This window comes from Ciona robusta, chromosome 13 (assembly GCF_009617815.1).
Source record: "Ciona robusta chromosome 13, ASM961781v2".
Lineage (NCBI taxonomy): Eukaryota > Metazoa > Chordata > Ascidiacea > Phlebobranchia > Cionidae > Ciona > Ciona robusta.
The window spans coordinates 989,743-1,012,684 of NC_143247.1; the positions used below are offsets into that span (position 1 = coordinate 989,743).

General features: G+C 33.2%; 1 protein-coding gene across 3 annotated transcripts; it reads left to right on the forward strand.

Annotated features, from left to right (window-relative positions):
• The first annotated feature begins 1,464 nt into the window (after positions 1-1,464).
• On the forward strand, positions 1,465-22,431 carry LOC149725630 (1-phosphatidylinositol 4,5-bisphosphate phosphodiesterase beta-4-like). 3 transcript variants are annotated; one of them, XM_089891204.1, is made up of 30 exons: positions 1,467-1,741; positions 2,256-2,348; positions 2,471-2,530; positions 2,585-2,701; positions 2,826-2,905; positions 2,973-3,026; positions 3,219-3,300; positions 3,580-3,680; positions 4,362-4,522; positions 4,992-5,138; positions 5,213-5,276; positions 5,357-5,533; positions 6,161-6,245; positions 6,348-6,438; positions 6,494-6,550; positions 6,605-6,726; positions 6,781-6,846; positions 6,907-7,051; positions 7,257-7,347; positions 7,403-7,527; positions 8,490-8,644; positions 8,757-8,915; positions 8,966-9,170; positions 17,736-17,824; positions 20,093-20,311; positions 20,392-20,438; positions 20,964-21,003; positions 21,061-21,176; positions 21,601-21,757; positions 21,959-22,431. In XM_089891204.1, the coding sequence occupies exons 1-30, from the start codon at positions 1,667-1,669 to the stop codon at positions 22,052-22,054; spliced, it is 3,276 nt and encodes a 1,091-aa protein (XP_089747330.1). In that variant the 5' UTR covers positions 1,467-1,666; the 3' UTR covers positions 22,055-22,431. The 3 variants fall into 3 exon arrangements, with proteins under 3 accessions (XP_089747331.1, XP_089747330.1, XP_089747332.1); XM_089891206.1 differs by having other exon boundaries at positions 1,604-1,718; XM_089891205.1 differs by lacking the exon at positions 2,256-2,348 and having other exon boundaries at positions 1,465-1,741.
• The last annotated feature ends 511 nt before the right edge of the window (positions 22,432-22,942 follow it).

Below are 22,942 nucleotides of genomic sequence, written 5' to 3' on the forward strand. Positions count from 1 at the left end.
TAGGTGCTAGTGAAGAGTCTTCCCCCTCACCTTAGTTGCTAACCACCAACACCTAACCCCCTATAAGGGGTTAGTGGTTAGCAAATTTTAGTGGTTAGCAAATTTTAGGACACACATAGGGTATCCATACATCTCATGCTCACTGTCGAGTTATAACCTGGGTGTCTTCTTATACACCAGACACACATGGTGTATTCATACACCTCATGCTCGCTGTCGAGTTATAACGTGGGTGTCTTCTTATACACCAGACACACATGGTGTATTCATACACCCCATGCTCACTGTCGACTTATAACATGGGTGTCTTCTTATACACCAGACACACATGGTGTATTCATACACCCCATGCTCACTGTCGACTTATAACATGGGTGTCTTCTTATACACCAGACACACATGGTGTATTCATTAATTCATACACCCCATGCTCACTGTCGAGTTATAACACGGGTGTCTTCTTATAAACCAGACACACATGGTGTATTCATACACCTCATGCTCACTGCCGAGTTATAACATTGGTGTCTTCTTATACACCAGACACACATGGTGTATTCATACACCCCATGCTCACTGTCGAGTTATAACATGGGTGTCTTCTTATACACCAGACACACATGGTGTATTTAAACACCTCATGCTCACTGTCGAGTTATAACACGGGTGTCTTATAAACCAGACACACATGGTGTATTCATACACCTCATGCTCACTGCCGAGTTATAACATTGGTGTCTTCTTATACACCAGACACACATGGTGTATTCATACACCCCATGCTCACTGTCGAGTTATAACATGGCCATGGGTGTCTTCTTATACACCAGACACACATGGTGTATTCATACACCCCATGCTCACTGTCGCGTTATAACACGGGTGTCTTATAAACCAGACACACATGGTGTATTCATACACCTCATGCTCACTGCCGAGTTATAACATTGGTGTCTTCTTATACACCAGACACACATGGTGTATTCATACACCCCATGCTCACTGTCGAGTTATAACACGGGTGTCTTATAAACCAGACACACATGGTGTATTCATACACCTCATGCTCACTGCCGAGTTATAACATTGGTGTCTTCTTATACACCAGACACACATGGTGTATTCATACACCCCATGCTCACTGTCGAGTTATAACATGGCCATGGGTGTCTTCTTATACACCAGACACACATGGTGTATTCATACACCTCATGCTCACTTTCAAGTTATAACATGGGTGTCTTCTTATAAACCAGACACACATGGTGTATTCATACAACTCATGCTCACTTTTTCTGACCACAAATGTTTGTATAGTATGTACATATATATCAGCTTGAATCTAATTAAACTTCATAACCAGTTCTTGCTTCATTCCTGCTATTAAAGTCTTCAATTAAATTTATTATTATAGAAAACTTTCAATTATATATATATTTAATTCTAGATTATAATACTTGTTCATTATGACATCATAATATGAATGTTTTCTAAAATAGAAAGTGAATTAAATTCTCGTGGAATGTGAACATTATTGGTTAATGCAACAGCTTAAAGATCAATATTTTATTGATTTTTCTATCAAGGCATTTCTTTGTCTTTCACAATGCCGATTGTGATGTTAACGTTGAATGTATTTTAAGATGAGTTAGGGGTTAGGGGTAAAATGGAACATTCAACCATGGAAATGCCTGGGTTTCTGTGGCAAGGAACACAATGTACGTTTGTTAAAAGTAAAGATGTAAGTATAATGGTGGCTGTGATGTCATAATGGTGGCTGTGATGTCATAATGGTGGCTGTGATGTCATAATGGTGGCTGAATGAATGAATGAATGTAACTTACTTTATCCTCGCGTGGCCGGAAAACGACAGTCGTTATAACATGGGTTAACACCTCGCGCCAGCTTACGAGTTACCAAGTATGTTACTTTGTGGGTGATTATTTTTTTGGATTTTTTTTTTTTTTTCATTTTTATGTATGGCTGATAATTTGGACAACCCATTAGTGACCACTGGGTTGGAGCAATTGCCGTTAAGTGTCTTGCTCAAGGACACATACGCCCACAATGGTAGCAGCGACGAGCCTTGAACCCATTACCTCTGAGTTAGAGGCAGCCGCGCTAACCACTACGCCACGGCGCCGGGCTGTGATGTCATAATGGTGGTTGTGATGTCATAATGGTGGCTGTGATGACATAATGGTGGCTGTGATGTCATAATAGTGGTTGTGATGTCATAATAACAACGATAACAGACAAACATCTCGTACGATGGAATAAACCCGAGTTGTTTGTTACGGTTGGACGAAGAAGGAATGTTCGTTATGTGGCAATTTAACAATCAAAAGGTTGGTGGTTGGTGGTTGGTGGTTGGTGGTTGGTGGTTGGTGGTTGGTGGTTGGTGGTTGGTGGTTGGTGGTTGGTGGTTGGTGGTGTAATATGCACAGGGTTGAACTTATATATCATACAGGAGGTTCATGTGTTAGAGTGTTCCAATTTACGTGAAGCTACAACTGGTATACAAGCTAAGGTGAGTATCATAATCAACATTATGATGTCATAATCAACATTGTTATGATGACAGGACATAAAAGGTACCAACGAGATGATGACTCAGCGTATATTGACAATATTTCACGGACATGAGATCAGTAGTTTGGTCGTCGTGCAGTTTGTTCTCAAGTCCAATGAAGAGGCCAAGGTGGTTTATATGATTTCTATTTTATACGATATCTATTATATGATGTCTATTATATGATTTCTATTTTATACGATATCTATTGTATGATGTCTATTATATGATGTCTATTGTATGATATTAATAGGTATGGGCAGACAACATCACGAAAGTGTCGTACGAACTTAAATACCGACATTTATCTCCGCTGTCTATTATGAGGAAACAGTGAGTATATTATGACATCATCATGTTTATTGTGACATCATCATGTATATTATGACATCATCAATAGGTGGAAGCGTATTTATCTTCCAATCAACAACAAAGGTTTGATTCCCGTCAGAAGGTAAATATAAGATATCTATGTTTGTATATGATGTCTATTGTAGTATAATAATTATAAATTTTAGGCTTAGCTTAGTTTTTAGTGCGGTTAAAGGATAATTTTGCCCAAAACACTTGTTTGATTCAATTTATTAACGCAATATATTATAACAACAGTATTCACAATCTTTATATGATATCTATGTTTCAACAGGCTGGTGAAAAGTTTTACTTCCGATCGAAACGAGAAAGTGGTTTTACAAAAGTTGAAAACCTGCGGATTAATTTATGGAAAAGTGGGTCGGGGTATAATATGTGTTGTTGTGTAAAACTAGAGGAAACGGGTTCAAGGCTCGATGCCACTAATAAGAGCGTATGTGTCCTTGGGCAAGACATTTAACGACAATTACTCCAACCCAGTGCTCACTAATGGGTTGTCCAAATTATCAGCCATATATATAAAAAATCACCCACAAAGTTACATACATTGTAACTTGTACAAAACACCCTGTCCAGCCAGAATAGTAAGTATATGCCCTATATTTAGATATCTTTTATTTTAAATCCTTTTCCAGAAAGACGAAATCAGCCAATCAGAATTCTCATTTGAGTTTTATCAAAAACTTTACAATAAGATGTGTTCGAGGGGGGACGTGGAAAATATATTCCATGAGATGTAAGTTGTTGTTATATTTATAACATGCGCCATCAAAGTATTCCAATGGAAACAGGGGATATACATCAGTTACGTTATACTGGGAATAGGGATGCACATTACAGAATAATTAGGTATTCTTGGATATCCTAGAATACTTTATTTCGAATCTAGAATTCCGAATCTAGAATTTCGAATCTTTTTATATTTATAGGAAAAAATAATTTTTACCAACATAAGTCAGTTTATAGACCCTTTCATAACAGCCTTGTTGGATCATGAGCTGTAAAATTATCAAAAATTGTACTATTGGGTAGTTTTTGTGTCATGAAACGTATAGCAGGCTATGAAAAGACGTTGCAAAACGTTTACTCTCGAAAGTCCCACAAACACAAAAATATTTTGTTTCAAAATTATTAAATTTTAAAAATTGTTAATATAGTTTATGAGATGATGTGTGATGACGTCATTAAGCAGAATACCGAATCCCGTAATTAGATTCTAATGCAAAAGGATTTGAAATTCTGTAATGTGCATCCTTAACTGGGAAGCAGATTAAAGTTGAACAATTTTATTGTATTCCAAACATTGAAGTCTCTATGTTATTATAAGCACCCGGTCTAAAAAGCTTGGGTTGGTTCGGTATAATTTGCCTTCACCTGGATAAACTATTGGCTATGACATCACAATGACATCATACAGATCCCACAATGACATCATAGACATAGACGCGTTGGTTGAATGGATGAACGACAACCAGCGCGACCCGCGTCACAACGAGATCCTCGTCCCCGCGTTCGATCGTAAACAAGCGGCAAACATCATTCAGAAGTTTGAACCTTCACAAAGAAACATCAAGAATAGTTAGTTCATATTGTCGAATATGTGTGGTAGATCTTCTTGGGTGTTTTAAGTATAAGAAATCTTCTGGCAATTGTTAGTTCATGATCTTAAAGGTCTGGTGTTTTGTCTGCCATACAGCGAGACATTATCAGGGTTTGTCGTGAAGTATTTTGCCCAAGGATATATAATTTCACAATGGTAGCAGCTGCGAGCCTTGAACTTGTATCCTCAATCGGGCTGCATTAGTTTAGTCGCTGGTGCCATACTTAACACAGGGGAGGCAGGAATAGTTAGACACACAATCCTGTGAAACAAATCCAACTTATTGGTTGTAATGTTTACTGATTAATGGAGTGCAGAAATTTCCTGTTTTAATTCACCCTGATATATATTACTTCTTATATGTGCATACATGGCGTTCATTGGAACTAATATTTTTAATTTAAACATAGATATTATAAATAACATAGATATCATATATATATACAGATTGTTTATCATTGGAAGGCTTTACATTATACCTTGCAAGCGATGAAAATCCCTTGATTTATTTCGATAAAATTTCGCTTCACGCCGACATGGAGCAACCATTGTCACATTATTTCATCAATTCATCGCACAATACTTATCTAACAGGTAGCTATGTGATGTCATAATGATTTATTGATTATGACATCATAAAAGGATTCATGATTAATTAATTGTTACAGGTTTCCAGATTCGAGGGAAATCTTCCGTTGATATTTATCGGCATATACTATTGTCCGGTTGCAGGTGACATAGATATCATATGTTAACATAGATATCATATATAAACATAGATGTATTATGACATCACAACCCCATTATTACAGATGTATAGAGTTAGATTGTTGGGATGGAAAAGGTGAATTGCACGGGGAGCCCATAATAACGCACGGGAAAGCCATGTGCACCGATGTTTTGTTCAAGAATGTATTGGTCGCCATTCGTGATGCTGCATTTGTGACATCACAATACCCTGTTATATTATCGTTTGAAACGCATTGCAGGTGACATTTGGATGTTTGTATTATTTCTATGTTTGTATTATTTCTATGTTTATATTATTTCTATGTTTATTTTATTTCGATGTTTGTATTATTTCTATGTTTATATTATTTCGATGTTTGTATTATTTCTATGTTTATATTATTTCTATGTTTGTATTATTTCTATGTTTATATTATTTCTATGTTTGTATTATTTCTATGTTTATATTATTTCGATGTTTGTATTATTTCTATGTTTATAATATTTCTATGTTTATAATTTTTCTATGTTTATATTATTTCTATGTTTGTATTATTTCTATGTTTGTATTATTTCTATGTTTATATTATTTCTATGTTTATATAATTTCTATGTTTATATTATTTCTATGTTTATAATATTTCTATGTTTATAATTTTTTTATGTTTATATAATTTCTATGTTTATATTATTTCTATGTTTGTATTATTTCTATGTTTATATTATTTCTATGTTTGTATTATTTCGATGTTTATATTATTTCTATGTTTATATTATTTTCATGTTTATATTATTTCTATGTTTATATTATTTCTATGTTTATATTATTTCTATGTTTATATTATTTCTATGTTTATATTATTTTCATGTTTATATTATTTCTATAGCAAACCCCTCCAACACAAGATGGCGATGTACTGCAGGGAAATATTCGGCGAGATGTTGTTGGACCGGAACCTCGAGTCGCATCCGGTAAGTTTGTTGCAGAGTCTACTGTATAGTGAGGATCTTCTTAATCTTACTAAATCATAAATACACAATTACATGAAACTTTATGAATGACTATTTGAGCAGTTACTCCCGGGACAACCCCTTCCATCGCCCCATCAACTTCAACGGAAGATTTTGATCAAAAATAAAAGATTGCAACCTGATGTAGAGAAAGGTGAGTATGATGTCATAATTGTTATTGTTTGTTTTATTATGACGTCATAATACAGCGCAACTTGAAGATTTAAAGTCGGATTCGGCGACGTGGGGTGATGATGATGTAACAGGTGGGTTTGTGATGTCATAATTAACCTATGACATCATACCTTATGACATCACAGACGAGACACTAGAAGAGGCTCATCCAGAGTTGCAATCAACGAAATCTTGTGACGATACGAAACTAAATATTTCATCGCAATCTTGCATGTCCGACATATCGGTTGAATCTAATATCGAGAAGGTTTGTGATGTCATAATCATAACAATTAACTTATTTTAATACCCATTCTAACAGGGACTCCTTAAACCTCTAGTGGCAACAAAAAGCAACGATTCTACAAAGAAATCTTCGATTCGAAAAGTAAATACTAGTAATTAAATTATAATTACCGAAATACTTAACGCAACATTCCATCCACAGCCAGTGGATGGCGATGTAGAGGCGGACCTCATGCTCGTGTATTACGCTTACCAGAAAACATCGGCCACAAATATCCATCCTTCACTCTCCGTCCTCGTTAATTATTGTCAATCAGTTAAATTTCCTGGTTTCAAGAAAGTACAAGGTGGGGTTAACTTGATACTTGTTGTGAGTGAGTGTTTGCGAATTGTATTCGGACCTCATATCTAATCGATGGTGTTTCCATCTATGTTATGTTGGGTGGTGTTTGCATAAAGTTGTCGCGTTTATAAAGTAAAGATTTGTTATATAAACAATTAATATTGTTTGTAATATTAGTAATTATGACATCATAATGCTTATTATTCCAGCTGAATCAGAGAAATGTTGTTTTCACATGAGTTCATTCAGTGAGAATGGCGGGATGAACTACATCAAATCAAACGCTGTAAATTTAACAAAGTTAGTTATATAGCCAACTCACATAGAAATATTATATTAATTGATTCCTCCCCAGTTACAACAAATCACAATTGAGTCGTATTTATCCTCGAGGTAATCGTGTTGACTCGAGTAATTATATGCCACAAATATTTTGGAACGTGGGTTGTCAGCTCGTTTCACTCAACTATCAAACGTCAGGTGGTTATTATGTCATAATGTACTTAATATATTAGAATTAGGGATGGGCCGAATCGAATCCGAATATTCGGCGTTGTTCGACGCATTTTTAGGTATTCGATCGAATCCGAATATGCGTGGTCGAATCCGAATACTTTCTATTGCCCACGAAATGCCACACACACTACTGAATTTGCCAAAACAGTAATTTCGTGATCGTCTGAATATAAAAAATCTTGATTTTACAACCAACAATTACGCGGGTTCCACATTAGAGTTTATAACGTAACTCAGTTCACACAAATTTCGTTCGAATTTACTCTAGGAAAATAAGGAATCGCAGCGCCTACGAACTACTGAGTGGCCTATGTTTCCGCGTATGATTTGGTAATTAAAAGCGAAAAATCGTAAAACTGTTTTTATTTTAATATTGCAAAATCTTCTGTAACAGTTATAAATAAATGTTGTTTAAATTTTGTTAAATTGAATTAACCAGTAGCAGTAGTTAATTCTACATCTCGTAACAGTGCAATTCACGAAACTCGTAGTTTTGTGCGGTCTCTTTGATCGTGAACCACGTGTTCGTTTGATCGGAAACCACGTGTTTTGTGGAATTTTTATTAACGCGCCTTCAGAACCGAAAGTGTTCGCGTGCGCCTTTTCTCCTTATGACGTCATTAGCTTTCGGACCCCGCCTATTCTTTATGGCGCACTCTCAGAAGCTTAGCTTTATACAATGTCCAATTCCAGATATTTAAAAATTAACGAAACCATTACAATTTATAAATTTTACATGCCTGGCTACAGGTAAAATACGATAAAACGAAATATGAATTAAATTCTACCGTATTCATAACGAAAAATCTACTCATCAATACAACGTTTTACCTTTGTACTTATGGATCCTATAATGGTTCGCCGAATCCGAATAGTTTGGATCTTAGCCCATCCCTAATTAGAATACATTTATTATGACATCACAGACCTTGGCATGCAGCTCAACTTAGCCAAGTTTGAATACAATGCAGCTTGTGGATATTTATTAAAACCGGAAGCTCTTCGTCAAGAAAATAAATCGTTCGATTGTTTCGCTGAATCAACAATTGATGGCGTTATTGCTGCTCAATGTGGTGTTAAGGTGAGTGTGATGTCATAATGGTGGGTATGATGTCATAATAGTGGTTGTAATTAGTAACGAAGGTTAATTGTTCATGTTTTCCTTTGTGATTTATATCGAGTTCCATCCACAGATAATATCTGGTCAGTTTGTTTCCACCACATCAAGTTTCGTAGAAGTCGACATGTATGGCTTACCTAACGATACAATTCGTAAAGAATTCCGAACATCCATTGTTGCCAACAATGGTCTTAATACAATATATAATAGCAACGAGTTTCTGTTTAGAAAGGTAAATGTTATCTATGTTTGGCTACATTGGCTGGGAATTCTATATTCCAGGTTATATACCCCGACCTAGCAATGCTACGTTTCACATTATACGACGATGGTCGACAACTTATCGGTCAACGAGTTGTTCCATTGAATTCTTTACAAACAGGATATCGGTACGTACCATTACGATCACCGGGTGGCGTACCACTTGATTCAACAACATTGTTCGTCAAGATCAATCTCAAAAGTTACGTGCCCGATAATTTACTTGGTGAGTTGCGTGCCCGATGATTCATACTTGCCCATAATACACTTACATGCCCATATATATATATTACACTTACATGCCCATATATATATATTACACTTACATGCCCATATATATATATTACACTTACATGCCCATATATATATATTACACTTACATGCCCATATATATATATTACACTTACATGCCCATATATATATATTACACTTACATGCCCATATATATATATATTACACTTACATGCCCATATATATATATATTGCACTTACATGCCCATATATATATATTACACTTACATGCCCATATATATATATTACACTTACATGCCCATATATATATATATTACACTTACATGCCCATATATATATATATTGCACTTACATGCCCATATATATATATTACACTTACATGCCCATATATATATATTACACTTACATGCCCATATATATATATTGCACTTACATGCCCATATATATATATTGCACTTACATGCCCATATATATATATTACACTTACATGCCCATATATATATATATATTACACTTACATGCCCATATATATATATATTACACTTACATGCCCATATATATATATTACACTTACATGCCCATATATATATATTACACTTACATGCCCATATATATATATTACACTTACATGCCCATATATATATATACTGCACTTACATGCCCATATATATATATATTGCACTTACATGCCCATATATATATATATTGCACTTACATGCCCATATATATATATATTGCACTTACATGCCCATATATATTACACTTACATGCCCATATATATATATATTGCACTTACATGCCCATATATATATATTACACTTACATGCCCATATATATATATTACATTTACATACCCATATATATATATTACACTTACATGCCCATATATATATATATTACACTTACATGCCCATATATATATATTACATTTACATACCCATATATATATATTACACTTACATGCCCATATATATATATTACACTTACATGCCCATATATATATATTGCACTTACATGCCCATATATATATATCACACTTACATGCCCATATATATATATTACACTTACATGCCCATATATATATATTACACTTACATACCCATATATATATATTACACTTACATGCCCATATATATATATTACACTTACATGCCCATATATATATATCACACTTACATGCCCATATATATATATTGCACTTACATGCCCATATATATATATTACACTTACATGCCCATATATATATATCACACTTACATGCCCATATATATATATCACACTTACATGCCCATATATATATATTACACTTACATGCCCATATATATATATTACACTTACATGCCCATATATATATATTGCACTTACATGCCCATATATATATATTACACTTACATGCCCATATATATATATATTGCACTTACATGCCCATATATATATATTACACTTACATGCCCATATATATATATTACACTTACATGCCCATATATATATATATTACACTTACATACCCATATATATATATATTACACTTACATGCCCATATATATATATTGCACTTACATGCCCATATATATATATATTGCACTTACATGCCCATATATATATATCACACTTACATGCCCATATATATATATTACACTTACATGCCCATATATATATATTACACTTACATGCCCATATATATATATTGCACTTACATGCCCATATATAAATATTACACTTACATGCCCATATATATATATTACACTTACATGCCCATATATATATATTGCACTTACATGCCCATATATAAATATTACACTTACATGCCCATATATATATATTACACTTACATGCCCATATATATATATTACACTTACATGCCCATATATATATATATATTACACTTACATGACCATATATATATATTGCACTTACATGCCCATATATATTACATTTACATGCCCATATATATTACACTTACATGCCCATATATATATATTACACTTACATGCCCATATATATATATTGCACTTACATGCCCATATATAAATATTACACTTACATGCCCATATATATATATTACACTTACATGCCCATATATATATATATATTACACTTACATGACCATATATATATATTGCACTTACATGCCCATATATATATATTACACTTACATGCCCATATATATATATTACACTTACATGCCCATATATATATATATTACACTTACATGACCATATATATATATTGCACTTACATGCCCATATATATATATATATTACACTTACATGACCATATATATATATTACATTTACATGCCCATATATATATATTACACTTACATGCCCATATATATATATTACACTTACATGCCCATATATATATATATTGCACTTACATGCCCATATATATATATTACACTTACATGCCCATATATATATATTGCACTTACATGCCCATATATAAATATTACACTTACATGCCCATATATATATATTACACTTACATGCCCATATATATATATTACACTTACATGCCCATATATATATATATATTACACTTACATGACCATATATATATATTGCACTTACATGCCCATATATATATATTACACTTACATGCCCATATATATATATTGCACTTACATGCCCATATATATATATTGCACTTACATGCCCATATATATATATATTGCACTTACATGCCCATATATAAATATTACACTTACATGCCCATATATATATATTACACTTACATGCCCATATATATATATTACACTTACATGCCCATATATATATATATATTACACTTACATGACCATATATATATATTGCACTTACATGCCCATATATATATATTACACTTACATGCCCATATATATTACATTTACATGCCCATATAATATATATATATTGCACTTACATGCCCATATATATATATTACATTTACATGCCCATATATATTACATTTACATGCCCATATAATATATATATATTGCACTTACATGCCCATATATATATATTACATTTACATGCCCATATATATTACATTTACATGCCCATATAATATATATATATTGCACTTACATGCCCATATATATATATTACACTTACATGCCCATATATATATATTGCACTTACATGCCCATATATATATATTACATTTACATGCCCATATATATATATTGCACTTACATGCCCATATATATTACATTTACATGCCCATATATATATATTACACTTACATGCCCATATATATATATTACACTTACATGCCCATATATATATATTACACTTACATGCCCATATATATATATTACACTTACATGCCCATATATATATATTACACTTACATGCCCATATATATATATTACACTTACATGCCCATATATATTACACTTACATGCCCATATATATATATATTGCACTTACATGCCCATATATATATATTGCACTTACATGCCCATATATATATATATTACACTTACATGCCCATATATATATATTACATTTACATGCCCATATATATATATTACACTTACATGCCCATATATATATATTGCACTTACATGCCCATATATATATATTACACTTACATGCCCATATATATATATTACACTTACATGCCCATATATATATATATTGCACTTACATGCCCATATATATTACATTTACATGCCCATATATATATATATTGCACTTACATGCCCATATATATTACATTTACATGCCCATATATATATATATTGCACTTACATGCCCATATATAAATATTACACTTACATGCCCATATATATATATATATTGCACTTACATGCCCATATATGTATATTGCACTTACATGCCCATATATATATATTACACTTACATGCCCATATATATATATTACACTTACATGCCCATATATATATATTACATTTACATGCCCATATATATTACATTTACATGCCCATATATATATATATTGCACTTACATGCCCATATATATTACATTTACATGCCCATATATATATATATTGCACTTACATGCCCACATGCCCATATATATATATATTACACTTACATGCCCATATATATATTACATTTACATGCCCATATATATATATTACACTTACATGCCCATATATATATATTGCACTTACATGCCCATATATATATATTACACTTACATGCCCATATATATATATTACACTTACATGCCCATATATATATATATTGCACTTACATGCCCATATATATTACATTTACATGCCCATATATATATATATTGCACTTACATGCCCATATATATTACATTTACATGCCCATATATATATATATTGCACTTACATGCCCATATATATTACATTTACATGCCCATATATATATATTGCACTTACATGCCCATATATATATATTACACTTACATGCCCATATATATATATCACACTTACATGCCCATATATATATATCACACTTACATGCCCATATATATATATTACACTTACATGCCCATATATATATATTACACTTACATGCCCATATATATATATTACACTTACATGCCCATATATATATATTACACTTACATGCCCATATATATATATTACACTTACATGCCCATATATATTACACTTACATGCCCATATATATATATATTGCACTTACATGCCCATATATATATATTGCACTTACATGCCCATATATATATATTGCACTTACATGCCCATATATATTACACTTACATGCCCATATATATATATATTACACTTACATGCCCATATATATATATTACATTTACATGCCCATATATATATATTACACTTACATGCCCATATATATATATTGCACTTACATGCCCATATATATATATTACACTTACATGCCCATATATATATTACACTTACATGCCCATATATATATATTACACTTACATGCCCATATATATATATTACACTTACATGCCCATATATATATATTACATTTACATGCCCATATATATATATTACACTTACATGCCCATATATATATATTGCACTTACATGCCCATATATATATATTACACTTACATGCCCATATATATATATTACACTTACATGCCCATATATATATATTACACTTACATGCCCATATATATATATTACACTTACATGCCCATATATATATATTACACTTACATGCCCATATATATTACACTTACATGCCCATATATATATATATTGCACTTACATGCCCATATATATATATTACACTTACATGCCCATATATATATATTGCACTTACATGCCCATATATATATATTACACTTACATGCCCATATATATATATTACACTTACATGCCCATATATATATATTACACTTACATGCCCATATATATATATTACACTTACATGCCCATATATATATATTACATTTACATGCCCATATATATATATTACACTTACATGCCCATATATATATATTGCACTTACATGCCCATATATAAATATTACACTTACATGCCCATATATATATATTGCACTTACATGCCCATATATATTACACTTACATGCCCATATATAAATATTACACTTACATGCCCATATATATATATTACACTTACATGCCCGTATATATATATTACACTTACATGCCCATATATATATATTACACTTACATGCCCATATATATATATTGCACTTACATGCCCATATATATATATTGCACTTACATGCCCATATATATATATTACACTTACATGCCCATATATATATATTACACTTACATGCCCATATATATATATTACATTTACATGCCCATATATATATATATATTACACTTACATGCCCATATATATATATTACACTTACATGCCCATATATATATATTACACTTACATGCCCATATATATATATTGCACTTACATGCCCATATATAAATATTACACTTACATGCCCATATATATATATATATTACACTTACATGCCCATATATATATATTACACTTACATGCCCATATATATATATTACACTTACATGCCCATATATATATATTGCACTTACATGCCCATATATATATATTACACTTACATGCCCATATATATATATTACACTTACATGCCCATATATATATATTACACTTACATGCCCATATATATATATATATTACACTTACATGACCATATATATATATTGCACTTACATGCCCATATATATATATTACACTTACATGCCCATATATATATATTGCACTTACATGCCCATATATATATATTGCACTTACATGCCCATATATATATATATTGCACTTACATGCCCATATATATTACACTTACATGCCCATATATATATATTACATTTACATGCCCATATATATTACATTTACATGCCCATATAATATATATATATTGCACTTACATGCCCATATATATATATTACATTTACATGCCCATATATATTACATTTACATGCCCATATAATATATATATATTGCACTTACATGCCCATATATATATATTACATTTACATGCCCATATATATTACATTTACATGCCCATATAATATATATATATTGCACTTACATGCCCATATATATTACATTTACATGCCCATATATATATATTGCACTTACATGCCCATATATATATATTACACTTACATGCCCATATATATATATATTGCACTTACATGCCCATATATATTACATTTACATGCCCATATATATATATATTGCACTTACATGCCCATATATATATATTACACTTACATGCCCATATATATATATCACACTTACATGCCCATATATATATATTACACTTACATGCCCATATATATATATTACACTTACATGCCCATATATATATATTACACTTACATGCCCATATATATATATTACACTTACATGCCCATATATATTACACTTACATGCCCATATATATATATATTGCACTTACATGCCCATATATATATATTGCACTTACATGCCCATATATATATATTGCACTTACATGCCCATATATATTACACTTACATGCCCATATATATATATATTACACTTACATGCCCATATATATATATTACATTTACATGCCCATATATATATATTACACTTACATGCCCATATATATATATTGCACTTACATGCCCATATATATATATTACACTTACATGCCCATATATATATATTACACTTACATGCCCATATATATATATATTGCACTTACATGCCCATATATATATATTACACTTACATGCCCATATATATATATTACACTTACATGCCCATATATATATATATTACACTTACATGCCCATATATATATATTACACTTACATGCCCATATATATATATATTACACTTACATGCCCATATATATATATATTACACTTACATGCCCATATATATATATATTACACTTACATGCCCATATATATATATATTGCACTTACATGCCCATATATATTACACTTACATGCCCATATATATATATTACACTTACATGCCCATATATATATATATTGCACTTACATGCCCATATATATATATATTGCACTTACATGCCCATATATATTACACTTACATGCCCATATATATATATTACACTTACATGCCCATATAATATATATATTGCACTTACATGCCCATATATATATATATTGCACTTACATGCCCATATATATTACGCTTACATGCCCATATATATATATTGCACTTACATGCCCATATAATATATATATTGCACTTACATGCCCATATATATATATATATTACACTTACATGCCCATATATATATATTACATTTACATGCCCATATATATATATTACACTTACATGCCCATATATATATATTACACTTACATGCCCATATATATATATATTACACTTACATGCCCATATATATATATATTGCACTTACATGCCCATATATATTACACTTACATGCCCATATATATATATTACACTTACATGCCCATATATATATATATTGCACTTACATGCCCATATATATTACACTTACATGCCCATATATATATATTGCACTTACATGCCCATATAATATATATATTGCACTTACATGCCCATATATATATATATATTACACTTACATGCCCATATATATATATTACATTTACATGCCCATATATATATATTACACTTACATGCCCATATATATATATTGCACTTACATGCCCATATATATATATTGCACTTACATGCCCATATATATTACACTTACATGCCCATATATATAAATATTACACTTACATGCCCATATATATATATTACACTTACATGCCATATATATATATATATATATATATTACACTTACATGCCCATATATATATATTGCACTTACATGCCCATATATATATATTACACTTACATGCCCATATATATTACACTTACATGCCCATATATATAAATATTACACTTACATGCCCATATATATATATTGCACTTACATGCCCATATATATATATTGCACTTACATGCCCATATATATATATATATTACATTTACATGCCCATATATATATATTGCACTTACATGCCCATATATATATATATATTACACTTACATGCCCATATATATTACAGTAATAGCAAGCGCGTTGGAAAACCCGAAAGCTCACCAGGTTACCATGGCAACCCAACATGAGGAACAACTTAAGAAATTGGTGGATGAGGTGGGACCCTTTATTATGGGACCCTTTTTATGGAAACCGTTATTATGAGACCGTTATTATAGGACCCGTTATTATGGGACCCGTAATTATGGGACACGTTATTATGGGACCTATTATTATGGGACCCGTTATTATGGGACCCGTTATTATGGGACCCGTTATTATGGGACCCCTTTATTATAGGACCCCTTTATTATGGGACCCCTTTATTATGGGACCCATTATTATGGGACCCGTTATTATGGAACCCTTTATTATGGGACCCGTTACTATGGGACCCGTTACTATGGGACCCGTTACTATGGGACCCGTTATTATGGGACCCTTTATTATGGGACCCGTTATTATGGGTTTCGTTATTATGGGACCCTTTATTATGGGACTCGTTATTATGGGACCCCTTTATTATAGGACCCTTTTTTATGGGACCCGTTATTATGGGACCCGTTATGGGTCCCATTATTATGAGACCCCTTTATTATGGGACCCATTATTATTGGTTCCGTTATTATAGGACCCTTTTTTTGGAAACCGTTGTTATGTGATCCATTATTATGTGACCCATTATTATGGGACCCCTTTATTATGGGACCCCTTTATTATGGGACCCATTATTATGAGTTCCGTTATTATGGGACCCATTATTATGGGACCGTTATTATGGGACCCCTTTATTTTGGGACCCATTATTATGGGTTCCGTTATTATGGGACCCTTTATTATAGGACTCGTTATTATGGGACTCGTTATTATGGGACCCGTTATGGTTATTATGGGACCCATTATTATGGGACCCTTTTATTATGGGACCTATTATTATGGGTTCCGTTATTATGGGACCCTTTATTATGGGACCCGTTATTATGGGACCCGTAATAGGACCCATTATTATGGGACCCGTTATTATGGGACCCGTAATGGGACCCATTATTATGGGACCCGTTATTTAGGGACACATTATTGTGGGACCCATTATTATGGGACCCTTTACTATGAGACCCGTTATTATGGGACCCGTTATTATGGGATCTGTTTTTATGGGACCCGTTATTATGGGACACGTTACTATGGGATTCGTTTTTATGAGACCCGTTATTTTGGGTCCCGTTATTATGTGACCCGTTATTATGGGACTCGTTATTATGGGATCCGTTTTTATGAGACCCGTTATTTTGGGACACGTTACTATGGAAACCGTTATTATGGGACCCCTTTATTTTGGGACCCATTATTGTGGGTTCCGTTATTATGGGACCCTTTACTATGAGACCCGTTATTATGGGACCCGTTATTATGGGATCCGTTATTATGGGACTCGTTATTATGGGATCCGTTTTTATGAGACCCGTTATTTTGGGACACGTTACTATGGAAACCGTTATTATGGGACCCCTTTATTTTGGGACCCATTATTGTGGGTTCCGTTATTATGGGACCCTTTATTATGGGACTCGTTATTATGGGACTCGTTATTATGGGACCCGTTATGGTTATTATGGGACCCATTATTATGGGACCCCTTTATTATGGGACCTATTATTATGGGTTCCGTTATTATGGGACCCTTTATTATGGGACCCGTTATTATGGGACCCGTAATAGGACCCATTATTATGGGACCCGTTATTATGGGACCCGTAATGGGACCCATTATTATGGGACCCGTTATTTTGGGACACATTATTGTGGGACCCATTATTATGGGACCCTTTACTATGAGACCCGTTATTATGGGACCCGTTATTATGGGATCTGTTTTTATGGGACCCGTTATTATGGGATTCGTTTTTATGAGACCCGTTATTTTGGGTCCCGTTATTATGTGACCCGTTATTATGGGACTCGTTATTATGGGATCCGTTTTTATGAGACCCGTTATTTTGGGACACGTTACTATGGAAACCGTTATTATGGGACCCGTTATTATGGGACCCTTTATAATGGGACCCTTTATTATGGGGCCCTTAATTATGGGACCTGTTACTATGGGACCCGTTATTATGGGACCGGTTATTATGGGACCCTTTATAATGGGACCCTTTATTATAGGGCCCTTAATTATGGGACCTGTTACTATGGGACCCGTTATTATGGGACCGGTTATTATGGGACCCTTTATAATGGGACCCTTTATTATGGGGCCCTTAATTATGGGACCTGTTACTATGGGACCCGTTATTATGGGACCCTTTATAATGGGACCCTTTATTATGGGACCCGTTATTATAAGATAGTTCTATATTTATTGTAAATCTTTTTGACGAACAGAACGAATCTTTTAACAACAATAACACTGAGGGCAAACCCGACGGGGGAAGTACCTCTGAACCTCCGTCTAATGGGGCCAGGAAGGGGAAATCCCAGCAGCCCCCTATTGAGGTGATCCCTAACGTTGATGAAATATCGCTTGATGAGGGGGATGGGATCACCATAGATATCTTATATAATCATCCTGTTTATATAAAGATGATGAAATCAACAGTAAAGGTGGGCTGTGGTTAATATTAATATATGATATATCCATGTTATTATTATATGACCATATTTATCATGTATGTTAATCACAGGGTGATGAAGATTCGGTTGCGATGAATGGAAGTTGCTGTTTGTTTCAGTGAGTACCTCATGCTCGCTGTCGGGTACCTCATGCTCGCCGTTGAGTACCTCATGCTCGCCGTCGTCGAGTACCTCATGCTCGCCGTTGAGTACCTCATGCTCGCCGTCGGGTACCTCATGCCCGCCGTCGGGTACCTCATGCTTGCCGTCGGGTACCTCATGCTCGCTGTCGAGTACCTCATGCCCTGTGGGTTCACCACGCCGTGTGTGTTTTATTCATCCCACCAAAGTATTTCTTGCTAAGTTTCTGTTAAGACCACATTGCAAACCTTCTGCCCGAGTGCGTCTTTTTTATGCTCAGCTGACTTTTTATATTTTACACCCTCCAACATGAGGTTTTATGTTGTCTTGTGCGTTGTCCACATTAGAAACATATTTAATGATCTTCGAATGATTTTGATTACTGCCACTTTTCAACTTAACTTTTCCTGTACGCCTTTCAAATAAGGTTAAGTTTTACCTTCAGCATAATCTTTCCTCATGCTCGCTGCCCAACTAATGTTTTATTATTTGTTTCACGCAGGTTTTTACGAGGTTACCATGGCAACGAGGAACACAATGAGGTTTGTGATGTCATAATACATAGGGGGATTTCCATAACTGAGACTATTTATTTACAGCAACGATTTGATAAAATAGAAGGGGAGTGTGGGACGGTGAAAAGAAGAGCCCTCGTGTCGGCGCTAGATGCAATCCACAAGGAGGCAATAGAGAGCATGAAGCAAAATCATAAAACGTAAATATTTAAAACAAGTTGTCAAGTACCGATTACAAGTTACCACGTATGTAACTTATTTATCCTTGCATGGCGGGGAATGACAGTCGTTATAACATGGGTGTTCTGTTTCATACACCTCGTGCCCGATTACAAGTTACCACGTATGTAACTTATTTATTCTCGCATGGCGGGGCAACTACAGTCGTTATAACACGGGTGTTCTGTTTCATACACCTCGTGCCCGCTTACAAGTTACATATGTGGTTCTCGCATGGCGGGGCAACGACAGTCGTTATAACACGGGTGTTCTGTTTCATACCCTCAGGCTTGTTTAGGAGTTACCACGTATGTAACTTTGTGGGTGACTGTTTTATGTATGGCGGATAAGTTTGACAACCCATTGACCATCGAGCCTTGAACCGGTAACCTTCAATATTTGCAGTGAGATGACAGAATTAACATCAGATCAAACAAAGCAATGGATGGCTCATTCAAAACAATTCAATAAAAATAAACAAATTCCTTCAGCCGAGCGGGAACGAAGGGTACGAGAGTTGAAAAGTCAGTCGGTTAAAAAGTTTACGGATCAACGATTAAAGGTGATTATGATGTCATAGTTAAGTTAATCTTTACATAAATATACAGCCATTAACGCGCCCACAAACTCCCTAAACATGTATCACCCACTTAATAAAGGCAGGAATGCACTTTAACACACACTGTAAAACAAACAAGTTTCATATATACAGCAGTAATTATTACGACATCACAAATTCACAATTAATATTATGACATCACAGTTGAGCAACAAACACGGGAAACAGTTGGAAAAGTTGGAACTAGATCAGAAAGAAGTTTCAACAAGAATCAACCAACAAATTGATAAACTAGTTTAGATCCACTGTGTTGTCGGTGTTAATTGTTAAGCCATTTGCACATTTTGTTTTTAATGGTCGCTAATTTAACGGTTGCTATTTTTATTTTTTACCATGACTTCAATACCTTTCTTCAAGTGTTAAAAACCTCATGTTCACAATTTTAATTTATTTTGGTTGAAACACACCCAGCTTTCTTCAGCGTAGATATTTCTTTGTTTGTTCTTTTTACGCAAGAGTGATTTTTGTTGAATAATTTTCCATGCAGTGTTTATTACGTCATAATCGATTGTAATCATGCTTTGTTTGCGACAATGATTTTAAATATGACGTCATAATTAAGTCATTTGCTTGGCGTGTCGTGTGTTGATCGTTACGAAATAAATGACGTAAATAAGTTTGTGACGTCACAACTAAATAATAATAGGGATTTTAATTTTTAGAAATAAAAAATATTAAGAAATAAATTTAGCACAAGAGAGCAATGCCCTGATGAGTGAGCACGTATTTAACCAATCAGCATAATATTAATTAACCCTATTACTACAAAGGTCGGCTAAGCTTGAAGTTACCAACAAAGCGGGTTTCAGTCATTGGTGACTGTGGAGCAGTTGGCAGAATGTATTTATACATGTATTATAACTACTGAAACTTATGACGTATGAGAATTGAGTGATTGGTAAAGAATATGTGTAAATACGCTTTGTACAACTCCTGTACAATGTGTTGACTTGTAAACTTACACTAGTTAACATTGTCGTCGCTTAAAAACCTTTGTTATCGTGAATTTTGATGAACTGTAATCATGCATTAATAAGGCAATGCTAGAAGTTATCAGATGGTGCTTAATTATAAATGATAATAAAATACAAGAGTAGTGAATTTGATACGTCCCAACTTGAATTCAAT

What these genes read in the sequence shown, in the direction of transcription:
- LOC149725630 (XM_089891204.1), top strand. Translation starts at nt 1,667, where the DNA reads ATGGAACATTCAACCATGGAAATGCCTGGGTTTCTGTGGCAAGGAACA. An exon ending in GGTTTGATTCCCGTCAGAAG is followed by an intron (nt 3,027 to 3,218) that starts GTAAATATAAGA and finishes ATGTTTCAACAG; the next exon opens with GCTGGTGAAAAGTTTTACTT. An exon ending in GGAACCTCGAGTCGCATCCG is followed by an intron (nt 6,246 to 6,347) that starts GTAAGTTTGTTG and finishes CTATTTGAGCAG; the next exon opens with TTACTCCCGGGACAACCCCT.